The 27,973-nt window shown below is 42.1% G+C and overlaps 2 protein-coding genes across 2 annotated transcripts; both read right to left on the bottom strand.

Annotated features, from left to right (window-relative positions):
- Window positions 1-196: 196 nt before the first annotated feature.
- LOC104338405 (nucleolar RNA helicase 2-like) lies at window positions 197-16,523 on the bottom strand. The gene is made up of 15 exons (XM_075423125.1): window positions 16,360-16,523; window positions 15,521-15,784; window positions 14,169-14,244; window positions 13,292-13,470; window positions 11,271-11,388; window positions 10,231-10,416; window positions 9,078-9,223; window positions 7,902-8,051; window positions 6,217-6,378; window positions 5,323-5,442; window positions 4,448-4,521; window positions 4,066-4,225; window positions 3,623-3,757; window positions 1,447-1,491; window positions 197-602 (listed from the first exon to the last, which is right to left on the bottom strand). The coding sequence occupies exons 1-15, from the start codon at window positions 16,462-16,464 to the stop codon at window positions 402-404; spliced, it is 2,121 nt and encodes a 706-aa protein (XP_075279240.1). The 5' UTR covers window positions 16,465-16,523; the 3' UTR covers window positions 197-401.
- Window positions 16,524-18,046: 1,523 nt separating this feature from the next.
- Window positions 18,047-26,196, bottom strand: STOX1 (storkhead box 1). Its single transcript, XM_009944443.2, is given in 5 exon segments — window positions 18,047-18,086; window positions 19,162-20,497; window positions 20,500-21,483; window positions 23,438-23,590; window positions 26,112-26,196. Coding segments are annotated over 5 exon segments (2,598 nt in total).
- Window positions 26,197-27,973: the final 1,777 nt, after the last annotated feature.

The raw sequence follows: 27,973 nt of genomic DNA, 5'->3' as shown, positions 1-27,973 counted from the left end.
CCCAGCAAGCCCTTCCCCACCCCAACGTAGCGCAGGGACTTGTAAAATAATAATTTATTTTTTTGGAAAATGTACAGGTTTGACCAGCAGTTCGGATCTGTGTATTATACAGTGAGGCAGGCTACAGTTTGGAGCGCAACAGACAGAGCCTGGAATAAGGATTTAGGTCTTACAGAGGAAACAGCAACACCAGAAATAAAGGAAAGAATAAGTTTTATTTTTCTTGTGTTTTGTTTGGTTTTTTTTTAAGTGAATGGGGTCTTGTTTATGCTTTAAGTAGTACTGAGCAGAAAAATCCAAATGACAGATTTTTCCAAGTGGTAAAAAGACACAGGAACAGCCTATTTTAATGTGATATAAAATACTACAGTCCCATTTTTTCCACTTCCAGATTCTTGACGTTAGCGATCAAAGGCTCTGTCAAAACTTCGTTTCTGGCCTCTGCTTCGGAATCTGTTTCTACCAGAGCCACCACGCCGCCCACTCCTGGAGCTTGAGAAGCTTCGGCCATTTCCTCCACCTCCTCCTCGCAGTGATTCAACTAACTCAGGTAACTCAGTCGCCACGCACAAACGCCACTGTTTTGAATCTTCCCATTTTGACTATTGAAATAAAGTCAGACATAGCAAGTTAAACTCTAGGAACGCAAAGACAGGGTATTTCATCCTTCCTAAATCTGCTCAACTGAATAAGCAAGGTTGTGAGCTAATACAGAAGATTCAAGCTTCTAACTAAAGTGGTCAATACTGGTTTCAAAATTTTCAGCATAAGAGCTACAGCTGACTGAGTGCACCTCAGATACTACAGAACAGAATGGAAAGCCACCAGAGAGCTCTACAGAGCAGCCTCAGTAAATTTTCTCACCTTTCATGTATTAAAAATACCACTATAATTGTTACTGATCACAAATCCACACCCTCTCTTCAACGCCCCTCTAATCCAGAGCCAAACATTGTTTCAGGAGTAGATGAATGCCAGGGCATGAGGGTATGGAGACGGGCCAAGGGAGAAACAGCTGAAGGAAAGATTGGAAGTCAAGGGAATTTTGGCATGCGAATACCAATTCTGTGAAGCAAAAACCTGGAATTCACTTTTCTGTGGAGAGAATTCTGGGTGAAAAGAATAGGGGTGGGGAATGGAAAAAAGGGGATTTTATAGTGTAACGAAACTTGTTGCCTACAAAGATTAATCCAGCAGCAGTAACATGGGGTGGATTGTTCACACCACCACTCTCCTCAGCGCAGAAGTCTCACGCTCCAGATTTCTAGAGACAGGGGAGGACTTTCGGAAAGGAACACTGTATGCTTGTTCTGTTCTTCAGTTCCTTCAAAGCCATCCCTTTTGCCACTAGGAAAGGCAGGATACAGGCTACGTATCGTTTCCTGCCTAACCCAGTCCAGCCAGTTTCATTTAGTCTGCTGTAACCAGAAAATTCAATGAACGTACCTCTGTTTCCTTTTGGTATGCTGCAGGAATATCAAAGCACACACCCTGAAAAGAAAGAGTAACTCTAATGGATACAAGTCGAACCTTTCAATTGACTGCAACTAAAATAAAAAAAAAAAAGAGCCTACAAATCTATGTACAGTTTTACATTTCATAGTGTTTTTTTAACAGATTTAAGATACTTCAAAGTCTTTGAACATTGAGAGAGTTGCATCAGTATTTCTGAAAACACCAATACCTGCACTTCCGTAATGTTTTCCTCAGATATAACCATTTCTTCCTTCCCCTGCATAGCTAGTACTTCCAATTCACATTTTCTTGCTCTTTAACAATAAGCTTATCAACCCTCCCCACCCTAAACTGTGCTCTATTGGTTTCTGCATTACTCATTTTGTAAATTCTTTCAAATCAGAAGTTTTAATCTATATTAAGAAATGTATACAACCAGTAAACTGAATATTTAGGTTCAGACTAAAAATCTGAAGTTAAACTACTTGAACGATTACATACAATACATGATTCACTCATAAAATGCTATTCTTTGTCTGAACAAGCAATCTGGATACAGAGAATTACAAATCTGATGTAGGAAAAAACATCCATAGATAGCGTTCTACACATCAAATACAGAACAATGTTGTGAATAAAGAGACAAAAGCAAGGACAATAAAACAAATCTTACCAATTAATGCAGTATCAACTATCATGCGTGAAGTACGCATTAAGAAAAAATGTCAGAGATGGAAACAGTAAAAATAATTCACTGACATAAAGAAGTGTCCTCAAGTCAAATTTAAAATCAGAAATGTCTGGCCAAGAAACCTTGCAAATTGCATGTGAAATTCACACAGCAAGACACACAGGTTAACTTTTACACAAAGACAGAATGTAGAAGAGAACACACACAGCACCTTAGACAAGAATTTTTCTTATTAAAAAAGTTTTTAAACTTGTTCAGGTATAGGCTGTCCCTTGTTTTAGGCTTTCCAGTTTACCACTTCTGGGTATCCTCAGTATTGGCATACAGATGTGCTGTGATTTCGATGATTTGCTAAACTAGGTGCCATCAACACCTGCCATTTTGACCTCTCTCTCCTTTCGGTACTTCCAAAAGGCACCCGTTCCACCCGCACTCATACCAATCTTAATGCTTCTATTACAAATTCTACATAAAAGCTCATTCAACATCTGCCTCTGAAGAGTTCTCTCAACTCATCCTCAAACAGTTCTGGGGTCTTTTTAGTTTGTGGATTGTTCTCCACATCCCACACCACCTTAAACCACACAAAAACAGGGAAACACAAACTGAATCATTCTCTGTAACAACACTTGGTATGTGGTGTCTGTGATGGAAACTTCAACATGGATCTGACTGAAGTATGCATGGAAATGCAGGTGTGTGAAAGCACTGGAAAAACAACAGCAGACAAAGGGATAAGAGAATGGCATGTGTTGACAGCATGCAAATTAAGTCATTAAGTTCACAGCATCTCTGTTCTGTTTGATTGATCTGGGTATGTTGAGAAACGAAACACACCCAGGAAAACACAAAGATGGAGCAAATCAGCAATAATGCCTAAAACATCACAAAAGCAGGACACAAGCATTCCTTGTCCTATGTGTCACCACAAATAATCCTGGACAGACTATTTGATCGCATATTTTCACGTTTGTGAAAATGCATGTGAATTCTGAGACAAGAGTAGTGAGGGGAACCAGTTTTGTTCAACGTAACTGTGGCTCAGCAAGCATTGAGACAGTTGTTGCAATGCTGTTCAGTACGCAAACTAAAAAGTAACTTTCTGATGTTTCAGTTTCAAGTACCAGAAACACGACAGGCACTGTCAGAACCCACCCTCCTAAGAAATCCTGTTCTATGTTTTGTCATTCAGGCGCGGTTAAGCACATTTCGCACCTTTTACCCGTTCTGCTGTCCCTGCAGCCACGCTATATACTGCGTCACGCTACCTCCTTAGCATGCCAGCAGAGCAGAGCCCTAAGCCTCTGAGATATCCAAGCCCTAATGCCACAGATTGAGGCCCATCCATCTACCAGAGTCATGTCCTTACCAACAGTCTGGAACAGGGGAAAAAAAGACCAAATATCTCCCCTGACAACCACCGAGAAAAGGCTACAACCAGAAGAGCTCAGCAGCAAAGATACAAAAAAAGCTTACCATTTTTCCCTTGAGGAAACACATTCTGTTCACCTTCCTGTCAACATCATCACCCAACAGCTCTCGTAGTCTTCGCCAAGCATAGCTCATATTGTTTATTTCTTCAGAGCAGCGTAGTATCATTGTAACGAAACCCTAAAGAGTAAAAAGTGGGGCATGCTCCATTCTGTCAGAGGAATAAGCTTCAGCACATTTATCAGACACGAGAAACCTGCTAATTTACAGTTTATAAACTAAGTTTTCAAGTGGATACTCTTACAGAAGAGCAAGTATATTTGTAGCCACTATATTCTTGCTTTTAACTAAACTGATGGTTCCTAGTGGCTTAAGTACAGTTCCCACAAACAAAATCATAAGGAGACAAATAATCTTCCATTTAAGGAACACAGAGGTATGTTGGTTTTTTCCAGGTTTAAGAAAACTGTTAAGCCATACACCCTTACCACATCCGAGTTCAGCAGGGAGCGCTGTTCAATGGAAGTAGCACCTGATATATGGGCTAGAGCTGCAGCCAGAGCATTAATTGGTCCCTTTTCTTGTACTAGCAACCGAGCAGATTCTTTGAAATACTCAATAGCAGTTTGAGGAACAGAATCCAGACACCTAAGTAATCAAGGAAAAAAAAAAAAAATATATATATATATATATATATAGAGACACACACACACACACACTAGTATTTACCAGGCTATAAAATACAAGAAAAACAGCAGTCCAGGACTTCAATAGTGATCAGCTCAGAGAGCTCAGCAAGACGGCAACAGGGAATCCAAACAGCCCTTCTGAACTGGGAATATACAACAGGACTTGAGTCACCAAACGCACCTGATAGCATCTTTGCTGGAAGCCTTTATTATATCTGTTGCAGTAGGAACTCCAACACGCTTGAATGTAATGCCCTGAGAATTTAAAAAGCAAAATACAGATGAATGTTGCAGACCATAAATAATTCCGTTCTAAAGAAACAGTATTGGACTCCAATGAAACAAGCATTTAAATGTATCATTTTTCTTCTGCTTTTCACCTTTCAATTTCCAGCTTTTGCTAGTGAAAATTATAAGGTTAGGCTTACAGGGAAATGGGTTTAAAAGCCTTTTATGTACCAGGTCAGTTTAAAAGACCCAGTGACCTTAAACTGAAATAAATAGAGACCATTGCGGCATATTCCAGAGGAAAAAAAAAGTCCTACAAATTCAAAATTATTGACTTTTACTTTGGTTTACTTGGATTCAAGTACAAGTTACACAGCCTTTCTAAACATAAGTCTGAGTTTTATGTGCCAAGATTAAACCATCTCATCCCAACTGAAAATTTAATTGGTGAGAAAACTACCATATGGAACAACGCACACAGTGCAAAAATGGAATAACAGTTCTCAGTAAAGCTATACATATGCAAATCACTGATCAGTTGTTAAGCCGGGGGAACACTAAACTGAAATCCTGCTAGCTTCTTCTCATTTCCACGGGTACAATCTTACTGGCATTTGCTGAGAAAGCACGGGCATGAGAATCTGCAGCACGCTCCCTGCTCCACCGTAACTGACAACATACCCAAACTTTGCAAGGTAACTGAACTTCAGCTGGTGCTTTATAAGTTATATTCTGTAACTGAACTGTTGAAAAAAACATGAAGATTTTACATGCTACCCGAACACATTACATTTGAGTGCTCATAATCAGAAGAAAATTGTATTTTACCGCTTTTTGTTCCACATATCTTAACTGATGTTCTTCCTTTCGCTGATAAAAACAGATACAGATCCCAGTCCGTCCAGCTCGACCTGTGCGTCCAGAACGATGGATATAGGACTCCACATCCTTCAAAAGAAATAGCTTTATGACTTACCTAATTTATTGTAATTTAATCAATTCATTGTATTCACATAACTTAGAAGCTATTACAGCTAAGTCTGAACAATATACAATAACTGCATCAGAGAATTAAGTTAAAAAACATTGTTTCACTTGCATCAAATGAGTAAGCTTTTCCATAACCCTCTAAAAATCACGGTTTGAAAGGCAGAACCATGAGCATAGGTCAACTAAGTCTTGTTTTCGCATCACCACAGAGAATATGAGCAAACATTTTGAGTGTGTATACCTCTAACAATCCCACTCACCCTGCTGCATACCAGCTTGGGCACAGTTATGGAAATATTAATAGTGAATTCACCAAAAAATTATCTTGTCTTTTTTAAACCCTCTTAACTCAGCTAATGTTCTCACTAACATTCTCACTGTTGGGGTCCCCTCCTCATAAATGCCTCTTAGTGAATCATTCTTGCAAGACAAACAGCCTTTCTTCACTTCCCACTGCTTCCAGACTGGCGATCACCTTACGTGGCCTTGAAGGGAGAGGCTTTGAACAGCCTTAAAAGAAGCCACTTTAAGGAGACCATCTCGAAACACACAAGGGACTGACACAGTCTGAAAAAATCCTCTAAGACACTACTTCTATATATCAGGACATTTCTCACCCTTAAATGTAATGTTGATACACGCTGTGTGGTGAATGCTATCAGGTGACAGTATTTACTGCTTGAAAACAAAAACATAATTTATTACAAGACACCAAACAAAACCATTTCCTACCTTTGGTGGTGAACTTTGTACAACCAGGTCAACTTCAGGGATATCTAAACCACGGGCAGCTACGTTGGTGGCAACCAGAACTTTAAATGTACCATTCCTAAAACCTTTCAGTGTGATCTCTCTTTGCTTCTGAGGAATGTCACCATGCAACGACTGGCAATCCTGAAAAACAGTATTATTATAGGACTGTACCAAAATCCAAGACACTGCTCTATTTTATGGCCAGTTTTGGGTACAGTATCTTGGTATTCCATAGATACCGTATGGCAAGATACGGAAGAACTGAATTACTAGAGTTTGTATTTTAGGTGTCTTACAATATTTTCTCAGTACTTCTTATCCACACACCTCAAAGACCTTTAACAAAGGCAGGAAAACAGAATCACAACCTGTGTCTTATCTCCACCTATAATTACTGTCACCTATGGAAAAACCATACACTAACTTGCCATTCACACCATCTATGCAAGGCTTAGCTATTTCAAAATAGTTACCAACAATTTTCTCAGGCCTCCTTAGTACAAATTTAGATATATTTTCCAAAACAGTGTTGCTTTTTAATCCCCCTTAATATATTAATTTTCCCCACTATCAGTTAAAGGATTAAAATATAAGTGGTCCTAACAAAAGCGAACTACAGCTTCAAAGACTTTTTTTTTAATCCAAGCATTCTGAAAGTCCTGTATCACAGCAACAACAAGCATGAAGACTAAACATACAAAAACTGTTTTTTCCCCTCCACATTTCACAGCTTGCCTGTAGACAGCTACAATGTTTTCCACATGTAAACAGAGAATCATTTAAAAAATACTAACACAATGCTAAGGTCAGCACCGCATCCAAAAACTCTTTTTCCAACAGTTTTGGATTAATGTCAGCTGGTAAGCTATATACTCTGTTAGTGGGTATTAATATGCTAAAATAGAAACATCCAAGTAATTTCCTTCTCTTACCTGCCAAGATCAGAGTTCTGCATTGCCTATGCAAGATCTGATATCACTAACACCACCAGTAACACAGGATAAGGCTCTATGCTCAGGTTTAGCTGTTAGTGAGGTTACCTAGGAGCGCAGGAGAAACACTCCTGAACACAGTTGTGGCAGACGAAAAAGCTTCTCCTTTCCCTCAGCACATATTGCTATACTGCTTTCTAGACATAAGTTAACCCATCTCTTCAACGAAAACACTGACAGAAAAAGTAGTTGCTGTGATACCACCACCAAAAAGGAGCACGCAGTGCCAGTCTCACTACACATCGTAAAAATTGCATCACTACATCACAGCTCAGAAACTGTTATTCCAGTACCATGACCTGTTCTCTAAGTCTACCAGTATTTTTTAATCCAAGACAGCCCTCCTTACAGAAAAATTAATTCACAACTGCTTCATTTAATGTCAATGAGAATTCTCACTTTAAGAAAGAAATCCATTACAGCCCAGTATCTGTTAGTGCAGCCTAGTCCTCAAGACTATCATGCTGTAAATTTTCAAACCAGTTTGTTTTGGTTTTTTGTTTCTTTTAGAGGTTCTTTTCGGCAGTTTTGAAACAATCTGACCACCTGCAAAAGCCTGCCTTTTCCACCTTGAAAGTCTCTCCTCAAAACTTACTCAGCATAGGTCTGGTATCAACATAGGGTTGATGCATCTCTGACAGCTTTTGTTACTTAGTACGGATGGTAAGATACCTGTTTGATTGAAGCATTCAGAGCCAGTTCGTTTGCCTCCTTTTTGGTCTCACAAAAGACGATGGTCCTGCCGTGGCTGCCACTGTAGACCTGAATGACATCCCCAATAACGGCAGCTCTCTGAGACCAGTGACACTCTATTGCCAAATGCTATGGAAAAGAATTCCAATGTTTAGCTTATATTAAAAAAAACAAGATTCTTTTTTAATGCTTTTCACGGCATCACATTCAAAACTCTAAAATCTGGAAATACTAAAGAGTTATACAGTTTCCTGATGGGCAAAATACGCTAACTCTTGTTCCTGGAGCATGCAAAATCCATAAGGTTCTTACGTCCACCATGATTAGTCTAACATTAAGTGAAATAATTACAGTAAGAGGGAAAAAAAAGATGACAGTCTACAAATCACTTTTTTAAGCAAGAGAAAAAAAAAAAACAGGAGATGTTATACCATGTCTCTAGAGGACAGTCTGCGGTGCAAGATTTTATCACAGTTCTACCAACTACAGCTTAACGTCAGATAAAGTGAACAAATACACACAGTGTGTTAAAAGCTTTTATCAAGCACAAGCCTAACATTCTTTCAGTCCCACTGATACAATTACAATGTGTCCAACTGATCTGTTATAGTAAGCGCTAAGTAGTACTTAGGCAGAAACAATATCTTATTTTATCAAGTAAAGATAATTAATTTGGGCTTCTAGCACATATGCATTGTACTCCTTGCTATGGTATTTACTGCATAGGAAGCAAAGGCCTAGTGAGGCGAGACACCACTGGAAGTTTGAAAAAACCTCCTGTACATAGAATAGCAGAATTTGACTGTGATGTCTCTGGTGATTTAAAAGAGCCGGGTTGATGTTAATGTGCGCCTTTCACTTTCAACTGATAAATTCAGATACTGCTTTTCTCTGAAAGCCAACAAAACTAACTGATAACTGAATACTCACTCTACCTGAGATGTCTCTAAGGTTACTGGATGCTGTGAGAACAGAGACAGACCCTAAACCTAGAAACAGTTTGAGTAGCTGTAATGTACCTTATGCTCAAAAAATAATTCTCAAAACAACTTTCAACATCACCCTGATAATGTACCTTAGGATGACATGACCATTTGTAGGATAAAGAAAAAGGGAAGAGACCTGAAAATATTCCACATTTGATAGATTACTCACTTCTACTGTTGTAGCAGCCTTTTGAGTTCTTTTCCCAATCAGGTCAATCTGTTCATATCTAGACTTCATGTATTTCTTAGCCACATCATAGACCCAGTGTGGGCAAGTTGCAGAAAACAGTAGCGTCTGGGGATTGTCTTCAGAATCTTAAAACACAGAACACAGTTTCACAAACTTCGTATGTTTCATCTTATGGATGTATACAAGTTGATTATACAAGTTATTAAAAATATGAGGTCAAATATCAGTATATAAAATAAGGAAGGCAATTCTGCTTTTTAAATTTATGCATCCCCAACCTCTGGAGAAAAAATACTCTAGAAAGTCTAAATATTCTCAAGATTAGGAAAAAAGTTACTATGACCAAAAACCCAGTCTATTTTCAAGTGGTGAAAATGGTAAAAAGCTTCTAATTCCTTTTAACTGGAAGAAGTCCAAGTACAACTTCTAGATGGGTGTCAAAGAAAGTGATTTACAGATCTCTAGGTACTGGATTTGTCCTGGTCTCAGCTAGGAAGGAGTTAATTTTCCTCCCAGTAGCTGCCGTGTTTTGGATTTGGTACCAGAAGAATGTTGACATGCTGATGTTTCGGGTTGTTGCTATGAAATAAAGGACTTTTCCCAGTTTCTTATATTCAGTTAATGAGCAGGTATGCAGGAGCTGGGAGGGAGCACAGCCATGCAGATAGCCAAGCTGGCCAGCGGAAATATTCCAGATCATAAATGTCATGCTCAGTTTACGAACAGGGTTGACCAGGGGGCAGGAAGCTCTCTGCTCTTCTCTTTTCCATGAGTTTGAATCCTCTATTGTCTAAGAGTTTCAACTTTTTGGGGAATTTTGCGAATTCGTGATTTCGGGGTTCCACGATCTCTGCTCAGCGACTGACTGCAAATCGGTCATTGGGTGGTGAGCAACCAGGAAAAACCAGCCAAAATCAGGACAGGATTTTAAGCTTTGCAAAGGTGCTATGAATGATTCCTACTTTCGCAACACTTCCTCATGTACTGCATTGACAGTATGATTCCTACAATACATAGTACTCAGTCACTTCTAAACAAAGCCACCTCGCAACTTTCAGAAAAATATACCCGAATTTCAACAGACTAAATTCCTACTAATATTTCCTACTATTTGTTTAAATATTGAGATTACCCTTCTTGTATGCAACTCGTAAAATGTCTTCCACTTGCTCAGCAAATCCCATGTCCAGCATCTGGTCAACTTCATCAAGTACAACATGTTTCACCTTGGTAAGGTCCAGCTTGCCACTCTGAAGATGGTCTTTGATTCGACCAGGTGTCCCAACCAAAATGTCAATGCCACTTCTCATGAGATCAACTGATAAACAGGAAAGAGCAGAGAGAAGTTAGCAGCAAACTAGGGAGCATTCTCTACATTAGAAACACATGGTAGCTAAGTAATAATGGAACAGCTTCTTAAGCCATTCATAAGTACTCTCCTTACAAACGTAACTGAAAACAAATTATGAACAAGTGGAGACAACTTGGGTGGAAAAAAAACCCCAAAACTGGGAAGGTAGAAATTCTACTGCTCTTCCTGAAGGAAAAAAGATTTCCCATCTCCCTTCCCTCTCCCTTAAATAAAGTGGCAAACAAACAGCTTAACATACTTTGGAAACAGTTAGCTCTTCCCATATTGTCTACCTTAATTGGAAATTTGAAAAAAAAACCTTTGACTACCCAAATTACTGAAATCACCTCCTTCCTGAAGTTCTGCATGAAAATAAAAAATTAATACCTGATGTTTCAAGATATATTACGACGAAAGCTTATTCTCATTCCTGCTCATTTGCCTTGTTTACAACCATCAAGACAAACCCTCTAGATATCCCCTATCACACAAAAAACCCACACCCACTCACAGCTCAAGACTAAACATTTTTTAAAGAAAATATAAATGTTTACAAGAACCTAAATGCAAATGCTCTGTACACAGACAGTACAATCTCTTTCACTTTAAATTAAAGTACACAAGTAGACAGGGAACACCGAGAATATAATTGAAAGCTATGGTTATTTCTCACCACAAGAAGACACACACTGAGCTACTGAATTCCCCATGAATACTCTCCAGTTCTTGAGTCAGAAGTGGGTGTTTGGAAAGACCCAACCGCATTTCTTAAATACGCCAGTCAATCAAGATTTCAATTATTAGTGATAAGTGTCACTTACTTTGTCCATTATATGGAGTTCCTCCATAGAAACAAGCTACTGTTAGCTTTCTTGTGATGTCCTTGAAATCTTTGGCAACCTGGTTTGCCAGCTCTCTTGTTGGACAAAGAACTAGTACCTAGACAGAAGAAAGACAAACAGATGTTTTCTCAGCATGGCTTCTACCAGAAACCATAACACTTCTAATCACTAGTTTAGGTCTGACTATTTACATAACTAAAAAAAAAAAATAAAAAAAAAAATCTGGTTTAAATTGTTGTCTAAGCAAATATTAGAGAAATACACTGTGTAAGTCTCTCCTAACTTCATTAATCTCCTTCAGCACATACTAACTTAGGACAGGCTAACTTCTTTTTAAATGAGATAGACAGGAGGTACTTAAATCTTATTTAACTCTAGCTCTTGAACAGTTCATCTACAAGTTTTCTTCTCCATGCACATATGCTGTTTGAGTACACGACTGCAGGATTTTGGTAATGAAAGGTTTTTTTACATATGCTCGCTAATACTTCACAGTCCCGCAAGAAGGTGTAAGAAAGAGCTATCAGCTGTCTCAGCTTCCCTGTGACTCAGGGAAACATATGTTCAGTCTGCAAAGCTGGTGTTCAGCAGGGTTCTGGAGCCTGTGCTGATATCCCCGCTGAAGCAACCAAGTAACCATCCTCTCTTCCAAAATAAAAGCGTCACCACAGGTGATGGACAAGCTACTAGCTAGGAGTTTTAACTAACTAAGTTTTAACACGTGACTGCAGTACTGCTCTCAAAGCTGTTATCAGTGGTTTGACAACAGGAACCTTAAAATCATAGAATCATAGAATGGTAAGGGTTAGAAGGGACCTTAAAGATCATCTGCTTCCAACCCCCCTACCATGAGCAGGGACATCTTCCACTACACCAGGTTGCTCAAAGCTCCATCCAACCTGGCCTTGATCACTGCCAGGGAGGGGGCAGCCACAGCTTCTCTGGGCAACCTGTTCCAGTGTTTCTCCACCCTCATGGTGAAGAATTTCTTCCCAATATCTAATCCAAATCTGCCCTCTTTTAGTTTACAGCCATTCGCCCTTGTCCTATCACTACACACCCTTGTGAAAAGTCCCTCTCCATCCTTCCTGTAGGCCTCCTTCAGGTACTGGAAGGCTGCTATAAGGTCACCCTGGAGCCTTCTCTTCTCCAGGCTGAAAGTAGTGGTGTACTGTGGTAGAGTGAGACCTGAAATCTCTTTAAGACTTTTGACTTCCTCAAAGAAAGCTTTCCTTTCTTTGCAAGACTGTGCCAAATATAGAGCCAGCATTCTCAGTCAGACAGCCAACATGATGGGCAGATGCAAATAAAACAGCTAGTATTAGTTTTGGAATAAGCTTCAGGTAATCTATGAGATGGGTGACAAGATGAAATAAACTGCCAAAAAAATTTCCACTATTAATAGAGATACGATAAGCTTTGGCCTACCTAGTTTTGGAGGGCATCATAAAAATTTAGTGATAAAACATACGTGTTATTCCCTAGCAGAATGCAGACAGCTCACAATGAATATGCATCCTCTGGAGCAGAAGCTTCAGTACCTGGTGGTGGTCCCAGTGAAAACTAAGTCTGTTTTTAAAACCTCCCACTATTCATATGTTTAAACAACATTTAAGTAGACAGCTTTTATCAATCACAAAAAGTCACTAATCTGTTACTAATTTGGGAGAAAAACAAGCACCCAGTAACCACTGGACCTGAACAGGTAAGGTGACTGAACAAAATTAAACAGGAACACGTTGAAGACCTGTAGTTTTGGGCTCCCTGCAAGCAGAAAAAGGAACTGACAAGTGGATAGAGCTATTGTGCTCTTCACTTTTGATCAGAGGGTATGAAGCAGCACAGGATGCAGGCAAAGCCCAACGAACACAGCTTTTAAGTGATCTTTAATGTGGGTTAGCTTATCCCTGCACAAACTTCAAGAACTTTTCCAGCAGGTTAAAAATCTGAATCGCTCACACAAGACAAAACAAAACCAGCATTCCAACAAGCACAGTTACCTTTGGTGAACGGCCTCTTCTTCTTTCCTGTGAGTCTCCCTGAAGCTTTTCAATTAAGGGAATAGCAAAAGAGAACGTTTTCCCTGTTCCAGTTCGTGCTTGAGCAATTACATCTTTGCCAGAATATACTGGGTTGAAGGTCTTCACTTGCACAGGAAACAGGTACGTCACTCCTCGAGCTGTGACAATTTCAACAGACCTCCTTAGTATGATCATTTTACAAGTGTTCTTGCATACCCTTCAGAGGAAGTTATCCCAAGCAGAACTTCCATCAACTCTAAAGTAAGTCAGGACTATATAATCACCTCCACTGATTTATTTAATCACAGAGGTCATTAGTAAGGAGTGCCCTGGGACTGTCCCTTTTATTCTCCCACTTCATACCACCAGACATAGTGCTAGCCAGGACAGATGAAGTTACTAGCCTTTAATGAAAGCCTTTAAGCACTGCGGCTTGCTTTATTTAATACTCCCCACCTATCTATGAAAAACTTCCTTTCAAATCAGACACGTCAAAACCTCTTCTATTTTTCTCTTAATTCATACTAAGTCATGCACAAACTAATGTCAAAGATACTAAATATAACTGGTGTTCCTTTACTTACACTAAAATAATTTTTAATTGAAAAATTCTCGGACAGAATTAATTTTGGTTTTTAGCTTATGTCATTTAAAATTCTACTGTAAAAGCTGAACTGGGCAAAAGTCTATGTTCAAAGATGTATTTCAAGTAGGCAATCAATATGCCTTCTGCATAGCATCTGTGGTTGCATACGCACAAGCAGAGCACATCTCAAAGCTCACTGAATACACTGAGCACCAAAAGACATGACAGATATCATTACTTTCTGTGGTCACATCATGCCAAGAAATTTACCTTGAAGAAGCTGAACGGTTCCTTCCGAAATAGAAAAATTGGAGAAAGCACCCTCTTTCTGTTCTTCCCTCATCTCCTGTTTGGTAGACAATAAACCAGGTAACATTCCATGTCAACATCATATAACCATCAGAAAATTCAAGGTAACAGCACAGGCACTGGTGCCATACCCAAGGGTCAACTTGTCAGTGACAGCATCTCAGCTGCAGTGGAAGAGCCTTCTTTCTTTTACTTACTATCACATTTAGACAAAAGTGACCTGTAAGTTAAGACTGTTTTATATCTAATGGCATAACCCTGTAAATGCAAAATGCCCAAATTAAAACCCTGAAAATCCTTAATTAAATTTTAAGATTCTATTTTAACTAATTACTAATGGTCTAGCAGATTATGTTGTAATATGCAAGAATCGGGCTTGATATCTAGCCTTTTTCCTACTTCCCAATTAATACAGCACAGTGATTTACAGATGCAGAAATTGATCCCCAAAAGAATAACATTACAAGGCAGAGCATCAAAAGCACCTACTCAGTAGTGCACGTTTCAACAGCACAGTGATCAAATTCTAAGCGCGAGGAAAGAATGCTAACCCTGGAAACCATGGAAGCCCTGATGTTTTGTGAAGCATCAGTCGGAACAAGAAACAAAACCAAGCAACAGCAGAACACACATGTACAAAGACTTATCAAAACAAATCCTAGGCACAACAAGATAATACTACCCTGCAAAAAAAACGTAGTTCATGTCAAGCACTTTTAAAGGAACCTAAATCAAACAGAAACAGACAAATAAAAACATTCTTACAGAAAGGCTTAAAAAGACTTACAAAACTGCTACAAAATAATATTTTATTACATTAATGACCATCTTATCACATTAACAACTACTGTTTAATAAGATGACGCATAAAAACATATTAATACATAACTTTTTCCACTAGCTAAAACCACGTCTTATTTTGCTAAAGAAGTACTTATAATACCAAAAAGAAGCCAATTAAACTATATTTGTGGCAATTACAATCATATGTAACGATGGTGAATCATACTGAAGCACCATTTCACTGCACCTTGTCCATCTGCCAACAGCTACCACAGTACCAGACTGTTAAAGTGAGGAAACCATGGTGTGCTGATCTAGAACTTCAGGACTTCATAACTGAAAATTTTTACAAATAATCGACAGAAGGGACATTTTAAGTAGCTTTAAACCCCAAAGACTTGCAGATGTCTTTCCACTGATTGGGAGGAAAAAAAAAAAGGAAAGATAACCCATTCTAAATTTAAGCTCGTTGTAATGTGGGAGTTGAAAGTTAAACGTATCACTGTAACTAAACACATCATTAGTTTTACCTGCTCCTGCTCGCTGTCACCTTCGCCACTAGATGTTTCACTAGAATTACTGTGCTGTTTTTTGTGGGTGGATTTACTGTTTAAGGAAGATAATCCCGCGTTCTCCGGGCTTTCTTCTCTCGCATGACCGTTTTGTTTAACTCGACTCCTCGCTTTCTTCAGTTTTGGGGAATCGTCCTCTTCCGACTGCTCGCTTTCATCAGTCTGAGCCTTTCTGCTTCGAGATCTGTCACGGTGTTTGGACTTCTTCTCTTTTTTCTCCTTCTGGCAAGGCACAGAACAACGCAGCGGTAAATGAAAACGCACGCACACGGCCCAAGGGACGCGAAACAGAGAAAAAGTGCCAGAAGAGTTAAAAACTGTAAGTCTGCATTCCAGTCATGGACGGGGCGTGGGGGGGGAGGCTCGCCCCCTCCCGGCCGCGGCGCGGGTGCCTCCAGGAGGCATTTTCCCGACCGGGAGAGACCAGGGCCTTCGCTTTCGGGACCCTTCCCCCTCCCGGGGTGCACCCGGACCCGCTCTCCGGCCCGCCGCGGGACCAGGGCAGACGCCCGCTTGCTCCAGCAGCACCGCCGGCGGGACGGGGGGGCGCGGGCCGTGCCGGTTGCCGGCCCCCCGGGAGGCCCCGCCGCCGCCGCGCACGTGGCCGGCCCGGCACGCCCCGTGGCCGCGCCGCGCAGACCCGCCCCGGCCCACGCCACCGGGGGGAACGGGGCTCAGAGGGCACAATCCGAGACGAGACCCGCCGGACACCGCGCCCGGCGCGCAGGCGAGCCGGCGGGGCGCGGCGCAGCCAGGCCGTACCCGGTGGCGGAAGGCGCCGCAGCCCTCCCCGGTACCTTGCGCCGCCGCCGGCTGCTCTCCATGGCTGACTCGGTCTCCATGGGGCACTCGGGATCCGACTCGGCCCCGCCGTTGGCGCCAAACCGCTCGGCTTCAGGCATCTCCGCTCGCCGGCAGCCGCGCCGCGCCGGTGCCGCCGCCCGCCCGGTGTGACAGAAACAGAACCCTCCCACTGCCTGGCTCCGCGGGGCGGGGCCTCGCCCTCCGCCGCCGCCCCGCAGCCAATAGGCGGCCGCCCCCACCGCCAGACTACGAGGCCCGGCATGCCTCGGGGCTCCCTGCGGGGCTCGAAGGCCCAGCCTGCCCCGCGCCCGCGGAGCTCGTGGCGTGGCCCGCGCCCTGGCCATGAGGCGGCCGCCATGACGGGCGCGGGCAGGGGGCGGAGCGGCGGCTCCGGGCCGGCGGGGAGACGGGGACCCGCGCCATTTTCGCCAGGGATTGCGCTGCGCTGTGCTGTACCCCAGCTGCGCGTGTAACCCTTGGGAGGGGTTTTTTAAGGAAGCGGAAAAGCTGCTGGCAGGCAGCGGCAGTGTCAGGCGCTGAGGGCGGAATCCCGGAGCCGGCCTGACCGCAAGCGGCCCTGGCCCGAGGCGGACGGGAGAGAGCATGGCTATCTCAGCCCCAGCCAGCACAACCACAGTGCCTTCCACTTCCTCGCAACCGGAGACACGTGGTCTAAAAGAAATCTCCAATAGCTTTAATAACTGATAAGTTACAACTTTAGCCTTCTGTCTCCATAACTGCTGGAAACAAGTTTTCAATAGTGAAAGAGCCTAGTGCAGTCAGTAACGGTATGACCAAGTTCCTCTGTAAGATTTGAAAGGACTGCAAGCCTGTGGTGATTAGTGCAATGAAACCAGCACAGCCTGCTGTTCACTACAGGAAGAAATCAGGATTAAGAAGTCAAAAGTAGGCGTCTGAAGTAAAAGCTATAAAGTGACCCTGACAGCTGCCAGCATGTTGTTTCCCTCAGAGAAGGAAAGGGGTGGTCAGGAGCAGGGCAGGAGCGTGTCAGCCTGCAGCAGGGTTTCTCTCACCGCAATGCCACTGACTTTACCTGTGGTCTCCTGCACCAACATGTTTTCATTTGCAAAGACTAAATCCTGCTCACCATATCTAAACCTACCAACTAGATTCAGGAGGACAGTTGCGATTTCTGCAGGACACAGTGAGGAAAACCTCAGGATTCAAGGAGGTTGTGTAGTAACAAGGTGCGTGCCAATCTAGCTCTAGTTTTCTTGGTTTTCTGACAAAAACATTATTTTTTATTATTTATTTCTGTGGCACAAGTAGGAAACACTTTCAAAAATTAGCCTAAAGCAGTCCTGTCCAACTGATACAGTTCCTATTAGAGCAACACATACACTTTTCAGGTTAATAGTGTGATGTGAATGAAGTATATGAGTTCTCATTTTTATTATCACAGGGACACAAAAACTAATTCAAGATGGGAGCAGTGGAAATATACATTACCTTTCCAAATACTATGGTCAAAAATGTTAACAGCTTTGATTTAGAGACAGCCTCACAGATGCAACTGATCGCATTTACAGTATGGTTACCTTGTTACAAAGCTCATTAAAAAAATAATCAAATATGCATGACCAGAGTTAGCTGAAGCAAGGATTTTTGTTGTGATTGTCCTTGCACTTCGTCCTCCTCTTTGCATTAGTATTTATGCTTTCAGAATTTGGCAGGAAGCTTCGTCTTCTTTTCAGTCCATCTAAAATAACAGAATTGTTAGATGTCAGACTTCACATTCTAAAAATAAACTGAGTTGGCTTAGCTTCTGGTACCACAGATAGCATCCATACAAACAATCAAAATGACTCTTTGAAATATATTTTGCTAAAGAGTATCCAACAGATTTCAGGTGTTCATGTCCAAGTAATACACTAGAAGTGTGCTTGAAAGAGTGCACAGCCAAAAGCTGCTGGGGGGGGGGGGTGGAAATCAGTAGAATTTCCTTAAAAACTGTAGTATGTGATTTGTTCCTTCATACACTAGCTTCTCAAGGTTACAGTACATATCTAATGAGAACCCGAATGGTTTAATTACACTTAAATACCAGTCGTTTAAGATCTTAAGACTATCTGATGCTATTAAAAAAACAGATATGATTTTTCCTTCACAGCATTTTAACTTGTGTTCTTCCCACTTTAGTCAACAGTTTTGTAGGTCTTCTCCACATGCAACTGTATAAAAAATTGTTTCACACTGATTTGTTTTCCATTAAGGGATTTTTCAAGTATAGTTACAAGCAAAATGGAGCCTATGAAAGGAAGCAGAAGCTTCTACCTCAAGTGATGTACACATTCTCCTGTCTATTGTGAGCAAGTCAGATGGTATTTTATACTTTAAATTTTCATTGAACATCTCCATAAAGCACTTTTTATTCTTCGTCTACAACTGGGGAAACTGTGACAATGTCCGTAATGTCATATGGCTAGATCAATGTGAGCTGAGCCTGCCTACTAACAGGAGTTTGTCAGTCACCATACGTCTTAACATTTCTGCACTTGGCCATGTCCCTCTGCAAGGCAGAGCTCATACTATTTTCTTGCCTCATGAGAACATGCAAAATATAAACAGCAGCCTTTGTATAGCTGATTTAGAGGGAATGTTCATGTAAAAAGACATGGTAGAACTATACAGTTTGAATATTTCTGGGACATAAGACTGAAGTTTTTAAAGATAACAGTTTTGTTGGGGTGAGGGAGTTACAATTTACAGCAACATTTCTGCCTAAATCTGATTGTTAATTTGAAAACATCTAAGAATTACGTGTGTTTTCTTACCATGGGGAGTGAATTCCACTGTCTCCTGTGATGCTGTGGTTTTCTGTCTCTTCCGAGTATTTCTGTCCTGATATCATAGTACCTGCATTCTTAAAAAACAGATGTTTTTTTCCCAGACGGCTTCCTCTTTCTTTGGTTTGTGAGCCCAAAGCACAGCATGCCCCTGCTTCACCTGTCTCGTAGGTGGAATTCTGCAAAGTGTCAGCATCAGAGTCAGCCTTGTTAGTGTGGCAGAAGTCTGCTACAGCTGAAGCCTTCGTGTATTCAGTAAAGCCAGTTTCTTCTTCCTTTCTGTGAGCTATTGGAAGAACCTGACTGCACAAACAACTTTTTTCCATGAAATGTGTTTTTGTATGCTGTTTTGAGCCATCTATTGATGCTGCAAAACCAGCACTTTCCTTATAGCCACGCTCTCCGGAGTCACGTTTATTTACAGCTGTGTTGTACTGGGCGGGATAAGTATTAACCTTACAGTTTTTTAGGGACATAGCTATCCCCAGGTTTTGTACAGCTTTACTCCAGTCTTTTGTATCTGAAAAAGCACGGCCAGGAGGCAGGTGAGGTGGTTCATTATCTTCAAAACTGTCACCCAGATGTAATGAGCTACAGGTGTCACCATCATATGCTTTTTGGTGCAGAAGGTGGCAGTTCTCAGTAAATCCGTCATTTTCCATCTTCATTGGTCCGGGTTGGCTGGCACAGTCATATTTAAATACAAGTTCACTCTTTTTATCAGTCTTCTGTCTGCATTTCACATCAAATTTTTTTACCAGGTTAACAGTGGCTGTATAATTTGAAAGACGGACATTCAGAAATTCATTTGCTCTTTGATCTAATAACTCACACACAGTGTCAGCTTTGCACCTGCAGTACTCACCTTTCAGATTTAATGAAAAGTTTGCATCTTCTTTGCACACACCATTATCTCCAGTGTAGGAGTGAGGGGATTTTTTAATATCCCCAGGGTTTTTTTTGACTGTTCTTCTGTAGGAGTTTTCTTCAGAAATATTACTCTCCAGAAAGTATTTGCATTTATTATTTATTTGCAAAGTACTGCCATGCAGATAACTAAAGTTTTTGCTTAAACTACCTTTCTTTAGTTGGAGAGAAGACCTACTAGCATGGAGTAGTTTGTTTTGCTTAGCTTTGTCAGCCTGCGTTTCAGTAGCCAGCTGTTCAGTTTCATATTCAAAGGTTTTTGAGGAGTCCAAGGACTGTGGCCTTTGTAAAGCACTTGCATGCTTTTGAGTCCTGGACTTCAACCGACTGTTAATAATACCTTTGTAGCCTTTTGAATAAAAGTTGCGTCTCCATGACAGACCCTGAAATGGTTCTTAATTTGTTTTTTGTATATGATATGGGATTCCACTGCTACATCAGATGGCTGTTGGTTTCTAATAGGCAGTGAAAGGTTGTCTTCCAGTTTCTCATTTTGGGATGTTGGCTCACGTACGTGAGATTTCCTGTTGCTTCTGCTAATCTGCTTCTCTTTGTGTGATTTGGTTTTCCTGGTGTGTTTTGTGGGTTGACTTTGTGTCTTTTGAACACAGTCCTTTGAAAGATGGTTTTGCCTGACTGTTGACACTTCAGCCAAGGTACCCTTAATGATACATTTTTTCTGCTCCTCAAACTTCTGCATTAATATTGTGTGCTTAATCAAATTATCAACTGTAAGAGTAGGGTTAATACGTTTAATGATTTCATGTTCAATATCATGTGGAATATTATCTAAGTCATCTTCATCCCTGACTGGCCACTCTTTGGGAGGAAACTGGGCTGAAAAAGTGGAGTACTCTTTCTTACATTTTTCTTTTTTAGAAGCACTTCTCCAGAAAAGGCCAAGGCCAAACCTTTTGAATTTCAGTTTATCTTTCACAGATGTCAGGATTTTGGTGGTGTCCCAGGAATGGTTTTCAGCAGATGCGGAGATCCCTTGAGTTTGAATTGAAGGCTTGAATTCACTGCAGCCTTTCTTACCTCCTCCATTAGGTTCATGGTTCATTAGCTGCCAAAGTCTTTGTTCACAGAGCATATTCTGGTCAGGGAAACAATCGCAGGCTCTGTAATGGGATACAGTAGGAGCATTTTCTTTCACTAGGTCTGCACAGCGCTCAACGTTTACAAGGTAAGTGATGGAAGGCAATGAATAGCAACAACTGTCCTCCACCGGGACCCTTCTGTTGTCTCCTGTGGCATCACTTGTGATAAAGTAAGTTTTGGGAGTCACAATGAAGTATCCTTCTTCTGTATGATAGATTTTCCTTTCTTTAATTAGAGTGCCAAGGATATTATATAAGATATTGTGGGAGGGAACTGCAATGCCTACAACAAAGATACAGATATTTCACATCAGAAATAAGTTTTCACAAATAAAATAGGAGCTCGCCAAAAAATAACGTATAACAGATCTGGAAGTGACTGGATATGAAGTACCCAATGTGTCTAATTCACAGGATTCCAAAAGAAGTTTGAAACTGACCTGGCAACTGAAGTTTTAGTAGGGTATACTCAATTTCAACATGAAAGCGTCCAGTATCACTGGGCAAAAGGCAGGCTGGTTTTTTTGGTTTGTGTGTGTGTGTGTGTTTTTAATATATCACCACTCTGCTGAGCTTCCAGGGCCAACAATTGTGCTTGCGTCTAGCTGTCCCCCACCCACAGCCCTAGACTCCCCTCACAACAGGGACAGCCCCACTCTGCAGGGGTGTCCACACGCGGAGGGCAGCCAGGAGTGCCCCAAATCGTGGACGAAGCACTGGCTGCAGCCCTGAGTCAGGGAGAGCCCTCCTGAGCCAGCCAGGTGAGGGCAGCACAGAAACATCAGCCAGCCGAGGGCTCTGGTACGTGCAATCCCGACGCTGTCTTACTCAGCAGTAAAACCATTTTTAACTCTACCAAGGCCATGAGGCAAGGTCATCCCTAAGGAAGAAACTACAGGCCAGCTGCGTTTCTGGTTGTTACTGCAGAACTGCTATGATGGAGCTTAGGATGTTCTCCTTCGAATAACCAAGGGTGTTCTCTTTGTGTCCGTTGGGATATGATATTCATGAGAGACACCTTCTGCCAGGTACAAGCCAAATAATGTGGCGTTCAAAGCATTTCCCTCTTGGCAGGTTATTTAACAGCAGCTTTTATCACTCTCTCTGAAGCTTCTGGTATAATTTTGTCAGATGACAGTTGCTACTGAAATATACCTCACTGAGACTGGTCTCAGCTGCTAGTTTCCCCTCAGGTCTCACAGTCCCTGAGTCGTTAGTCTAGTGACATCTGATCTGCTGGCCCAGGTTTCTGCTGATCTCCTGTCCACAAGAATGAAAATTTCAGCAAGGTGAAAACATAGCAAGAAATACACTCTCTCCCTACAGACTTCAAGAGTGCTACTTCTGGATGACCGAAAAATGCTACCTTGTGGTCAGCTCAGCGCACATATGGACTACATCATGTTCTTGACAGGGTTCTGGGCCAGTTTGTGGGGTTGAATTAAAAATTTTCCCACTAGTGAAAATGCCTATCAGCTCAACCTGTAATATTTGCAGAGCTAAAATATTATGAAGACTCAAGAGGAAGCTCAGTATCAAACCAAGCAACCTCCTGCAGAGGGCCATAGTGAGCCTGTACAAAGCCTCGCACACATGCATACACACACACTTCAATATTGCAGATCTAAGGGAAATTGAACATTTTTCAGATTCAAAATAAAATGCAGCATTTAAGAGAAGTGGCTGCTACCACATCAGAAGAGAAGCAACAAAGCTCATTTAGTGTATGTATTTCGCTTTCAGGAAGCCAGGGGCTCGAATTTGAGTAAGGAATCTGAATTTTAGGTCAGTCGTATTTTTTGATAGCAAACACCAGATGCAGGCTCCTGCCCAGTCCCTTTGCCATCGAAGTCAGCTATGTTCCTGTTTCTTAAAGGAGGACTCAGAGTCTTTGTGATCTGACACACAGTCTATTTTATGCTGTTCCATATCTGGCACCTAAATACCTCATCTATGCTTTCCCACTCACAACATGCCACTGCACTCAGTTCCCTCTCTTATTCTCAAAGAGGATTTATTAAAATCTGTAAAAAGGACATTTAAAAAAATGCTAGTGACACTCACAGATTGATGAGGATAGTCTGTACAGTCATGTATTCTACCAGTTGCCTTTTAATTTATATTCTTTCATATTGTCAGCTTTGCTTGTAAACATTCAGTGATCACTTGCCCAATATCAGAAACTCAAGCTTGATGATAAAGTCACTTTTAAAAGGAGAGAGAAATGAACATGTTACCTGGATAATTTTTCACTAACTGCTCCATTAAAGTTTCCTGTGTGACCATCACAAGATCTGCATTGATGTCTGATACGGTATGGTGCATTTCTTCTGACAGAGAAATGGAGTGCGACTGTGAGAGAGGCTTCGTGAAAACAGAGGTCACATCACCTGAAGTCCAGAAGGAGGGGGGCAGGAAAATATGTTGCTTGAATGGAATAGTATTTCGTTTTTTCTGTTAGCTGTGACAGATTTTCACTGAAAATTTCTTGTGTTGCCTCAGAACAACCACCTTATCCTCAGCTAATTTTCATTGGCAAATTACTCAGAAATATTTCTGAGAGAAGGGAAATCATAGAATCATAGAATTTCTACCCTTTTCAAAAAGGGTAGAAAGGAAGACCCTGGGAACTACCGACCTGTCAGCCCCACCTCTGTGCCTGGGAAGATCATGGAACAGATCCTCCTAGAAGATATGCTAAGGCACATGGAGGACAGGGAGGTGATTCGAGACAGCCAGCATGGCTTCACCAAGGGCAAGTCCTGCCTCACCAACCTAGTGGCTTTCTATGATGGTGTAACAACAAGAGTGGACAAGGGAAAACCAATGGATGTCATCTATCTGGATTTGTGTAAAGCCTTTGACACGGTCCCCCACAACATCCTTCTCTCTAAATTGGAGAGCCATGGATTTGATGGGTGGACTGTTCAGTGGATAAGGAATTTGTTGGATGGTCGCAGCCAAAGGGTAGTGGTCAACGGCTCAATGTCCGGATGGAGACCAGTGACGAGTGGAGTCCCTCAGGGGTCCGTACTGGGACCGGTGCTGTTCAATATATTTATCAATGACATGGACAGCGACATCGAGAGTACCCTCAGCAAGTTTGCAGATGACACCAAGCTGAGTGGTACGGTTGAGACACCACAAGGATGGGATGCCATCCAGAGGGACCTGGACAAGCTGGAGAGGTGCGCCTGTGTGAACCTCATGAGGTTCAACAAGGCCAAGTGCAAGGTCCTACACCTGGGTCGGGGTAATCCCCGGTATCAATACAGGCTGGGGGATGAAAGGATCGAGAGCAGCTCTGCTGAGAGGGACTTGGGGGTACTGATAGACGAAAGGCTGGACATGAGCCGGCAATGTGCGCTGGCAGCCCAGAGGGCCAACTGTGTCCTGGGCTGCGTCAGGAGAAGTGTGGCGAGCAGGTCGAGAGAGGTGATTCTGCCCCTCTACTCTGCTCTGGTGAGACCTCACCTGGAGTCCTGCGTTCAGCTCTGGAGCCCTCAGCACAAGAAGGACATGGAACTGTTGGAGCGGGTCCAAAGGAGGGCTACAAAAATGATCCGAGGGCTGGAGCACCTCTCCTATGAGGACAGGCTGAGAGAGTTGGGCTTGTTCAGCCTGGAGAAGAGAAGGCTGCGGGGAGACGTGATTGCAGCCTTTCAGTACTTAAAGGGAGCCTATAGGAAAGATGGGGACAATCTTTTTAGTAGAGACAGCAGTGACAGGCCGAGGGGTAATGGTTTTAAACTAAAACAGGGTAGGTTTAGGCTGGATATAAGGAAGAAATTCTTTACAATGAGGGTTGTGAAATACTGGAACGGGTTGCCCAGAGAGGTAGTGGAGGCCCCATTCCTGGAAACATTCAAGACCAGGTTGGACAGGGCTCTGAGCAACCTGATCTAGTTAGTGGTGTCCCTGCTCACTGCAAGGGGGTTCCAAGAAATGTTTATCATAGTAATGCCTTTTCCGAGAATTCATTAATATATGGTAATGTCCATCGCACATGTTTGTTTGGCGTCTCTCGGCAGGGGTCTTCAGATTATCCTGCAGCCTCCTTATCTCTGTAGTTTGCATACCTGTTCTCCCAAGGCCCAGGCGCCTGAAGGGATTATTCAGGAGTCCCTTGTTTTGCAACCGTCTGAATTATTCACAAAGATCCAAGACTTGTTTCTGACCACCTGAAGTGATAACATCCCCTACATGTTACATTTGTTACATTTAAAGTTATCAATCTCAAGGAGCTTTCCTGGCAATTGCTGCTTATCAGAAAACACTGTGGTCCCACAGATCTTTGTGTTACTGTTTACCCCCAGCAGTTCAAATGAGGTTTGTTCTAGAGAAACGTATTTGGGTGCTGGAAATCCTGGCTTTATGGAACAGACTACACCTTGATTGATGTCAGCCACCGGAAGATCAATCAAATTAAGGGAAAATCCAGTCCCAAAAACTTATAAAGAATCACAAACTGCCCTGCTATATTTATTCCCAGGTAAAATCCAAAATGTGTTTCTTTTCCCTTCTAATGGGGATCCTAGCTCTGGTTTGCGTCGTACACCCAGGACTGGGTTGGAGCTGTTATATTCTCCCCCTTGGGGGATGGAGAGGAAGAAGGGAAAATCATGGCAATTCAAATCAGAGGGTGAAGGAGGGGGTGATTTAAAAAATCTTTTCCTCTTGATCTGGTAACTGAGCCGTCTCTGTCTAAATGCTAACATCTCTCTTTCGGACCATCTGCTGTGCTTAGCTGAGTTGTTCAGTCAATTGTTAACCAAAAGAGGGGCAAACTGCTCCCTCCCACCTTTCCTGTACAGCCGCGAGGGATGCGTGCAGGGCAGGTGCTGGGAGAGAGTAGGGGACTCTCAACTGAGATTAGATACAATTAGAAATTCTCAATTCGACGGCACGGACCTCCAGAGCCTTGGAAGAGAGGAACTGGGATGATCAGTCCGGGAGAATGCGTCGCAGCACGTGCTTGCTTGTTGTCCTTGGCCATAACCAGTTCATTTCTGTCATCTTAGCCTGCCTTCTCCCTTAGCAGCAGCATTTTCCATGTGCCTGAACTGTCTGACTCCCTTTTTGTGGTTCTTTTCCGGTAGAAGCGAACAATGGAAAACTGAAACATTTTTGCTTAGCCCGTAGAGGCTGAATTTGCTGCTGATTCAGCATCTCTGCTGTAGGGCTACAAATTATTTACAAGGAAAGCTAAGAAAGCCCTGCACTTTTCGGTTAGGCTGAGGCTGGGATTGGCATGCAGGCTGTGAATTTTCTGTGGTCCCCTAACATGCTGATGACCTCTCTTAACGAGAAGTCTGCTTGTTGGGATCTGCTGAGCCTTTAAATCCCTACTGCAGACTGCAAATTTATCTCACTTGGAGAACATGCTATTGAAGAGTGGCATCAAAAGGACAGTACACTTTTCTGTGAAGTGTTCAGTTTTATCCATTTTTGCTGGAGGTATTGACCAAACTGGAATGAGATCAGACAAGGAATTGTTTTGCGTTCCTGTTGTTTGTGCATTTGATGCAGTAATCTGATAGGTCCAGCTCCTCGCTTCTCTTTCCCTTGTGTGGGTCTCTCCCAGAACTTAAGGAGAAGAGAAGCACTCAGAAAAGGAGCTAAAAAGTGGGCAGAAATGGTCTCTGAAGCTCCTTTATTTTGGGGGGTTTTAATGCTAATTTGATATTCAGACAGAATCCCTGTGGTAGGAGAGGTGGAATTGAATTTCCTAAAAAAGGTTCAGCAACAGCTTGAGGAATAAGAAGTAAAACTTCCGTTGTACTTACGGGCTATAATTACCTTCCAGCGGGGGGGTTGAAGGGGCAGTTCGGGGGAACTGTTCCTGTGTGGTGAATCCCAAGTGTAACTTATTTAGTGACCTCTGCAGTGCTGACAGGTGGCTGTGCAAGCGCTGGCTGCCTGGCTGTGGAGGTCCTCACACGCTGAGCCTCTCTGCATGTTTGTGCCAGCTTTCAGCAACAGTCTTGAAGTGCCACCTTAAGAACTGGTACACCTGGAATCCATCTATAACTGCGTACTTGAGTATTTTCTCCTTCTTAGCAGCTCTCAGCCTTGCTTAAAATGAGAGATTAATTCTTTTCGAAAATGGACCTGGCAAGCTTTTAGGAGAGATTTATTTTTATTTGAATAATTTTAATTTGTTCACAGCAATTGATGTCAGTGTCAGTGTCGTTCTGCTGCATGTCTAACAAAGCTACAGATGAAATTGTGGCCTTATGCGCAGCTGATTCCTGTTCCGCCTACCAAAGGTCATGACTCTGGAATGGATGTTTGTCAGGCACTCTGTAGTTACAAATAGGAACACACAATCGTAATGAGGATGGCCGCTCAGCAAGAGGCTGGGGATGTGCTTCATGGGATTCCTTTCTTTTCGAGTCCCTTTCTTCCAGTGTCTTTCATCCTGACTCACAAACAGGGGATGTAGGTCTGCAAGTCAAAGGAGAATAATTTTGTACTTCAATGGTGCTGGCTTCTGTGAAGTGTAACTCACAGTATGTGGTCATACCTCGTATTGGACTGTTCAGGATGATTTAGAGTTCTGTTCCTTTTTGTTTTCTTCAGGCCTGAAAAGAGTCGATGACCTAAAATGGTGCTTTATTTTGCACTGCAGTGTATAGGCTGCCAGAACATGAAGAACAGTTTGAGTTTTTAATTGTTTTATTCTCAAACATTACTTTTAAAGTTGTTATTATTTATATAGCAGTATCTGATTCAGAACTTACTAACTTGCATATTCTGTTGTAATTGGTTTT

Source organism: Opisthocomus hoazin, chromosome 6, assembly GCF_030867145.1.
Source record: "Opisthocomus hoazin isolate bOpiHoa1 chromosome 6, bOpiHoa1.hap1, whole genome shotgun sequence".
Classification (NCBI taxonomy): Eukaryota; Metazoa; Chordata; class Aves; order Opisthocomiformes; family Opisthocomidae; genus Opisthocomus; species Opisthocomus hoazin.
This window is presented reverse-complemented; position numbering and strand designations above follow the sequence as displayed.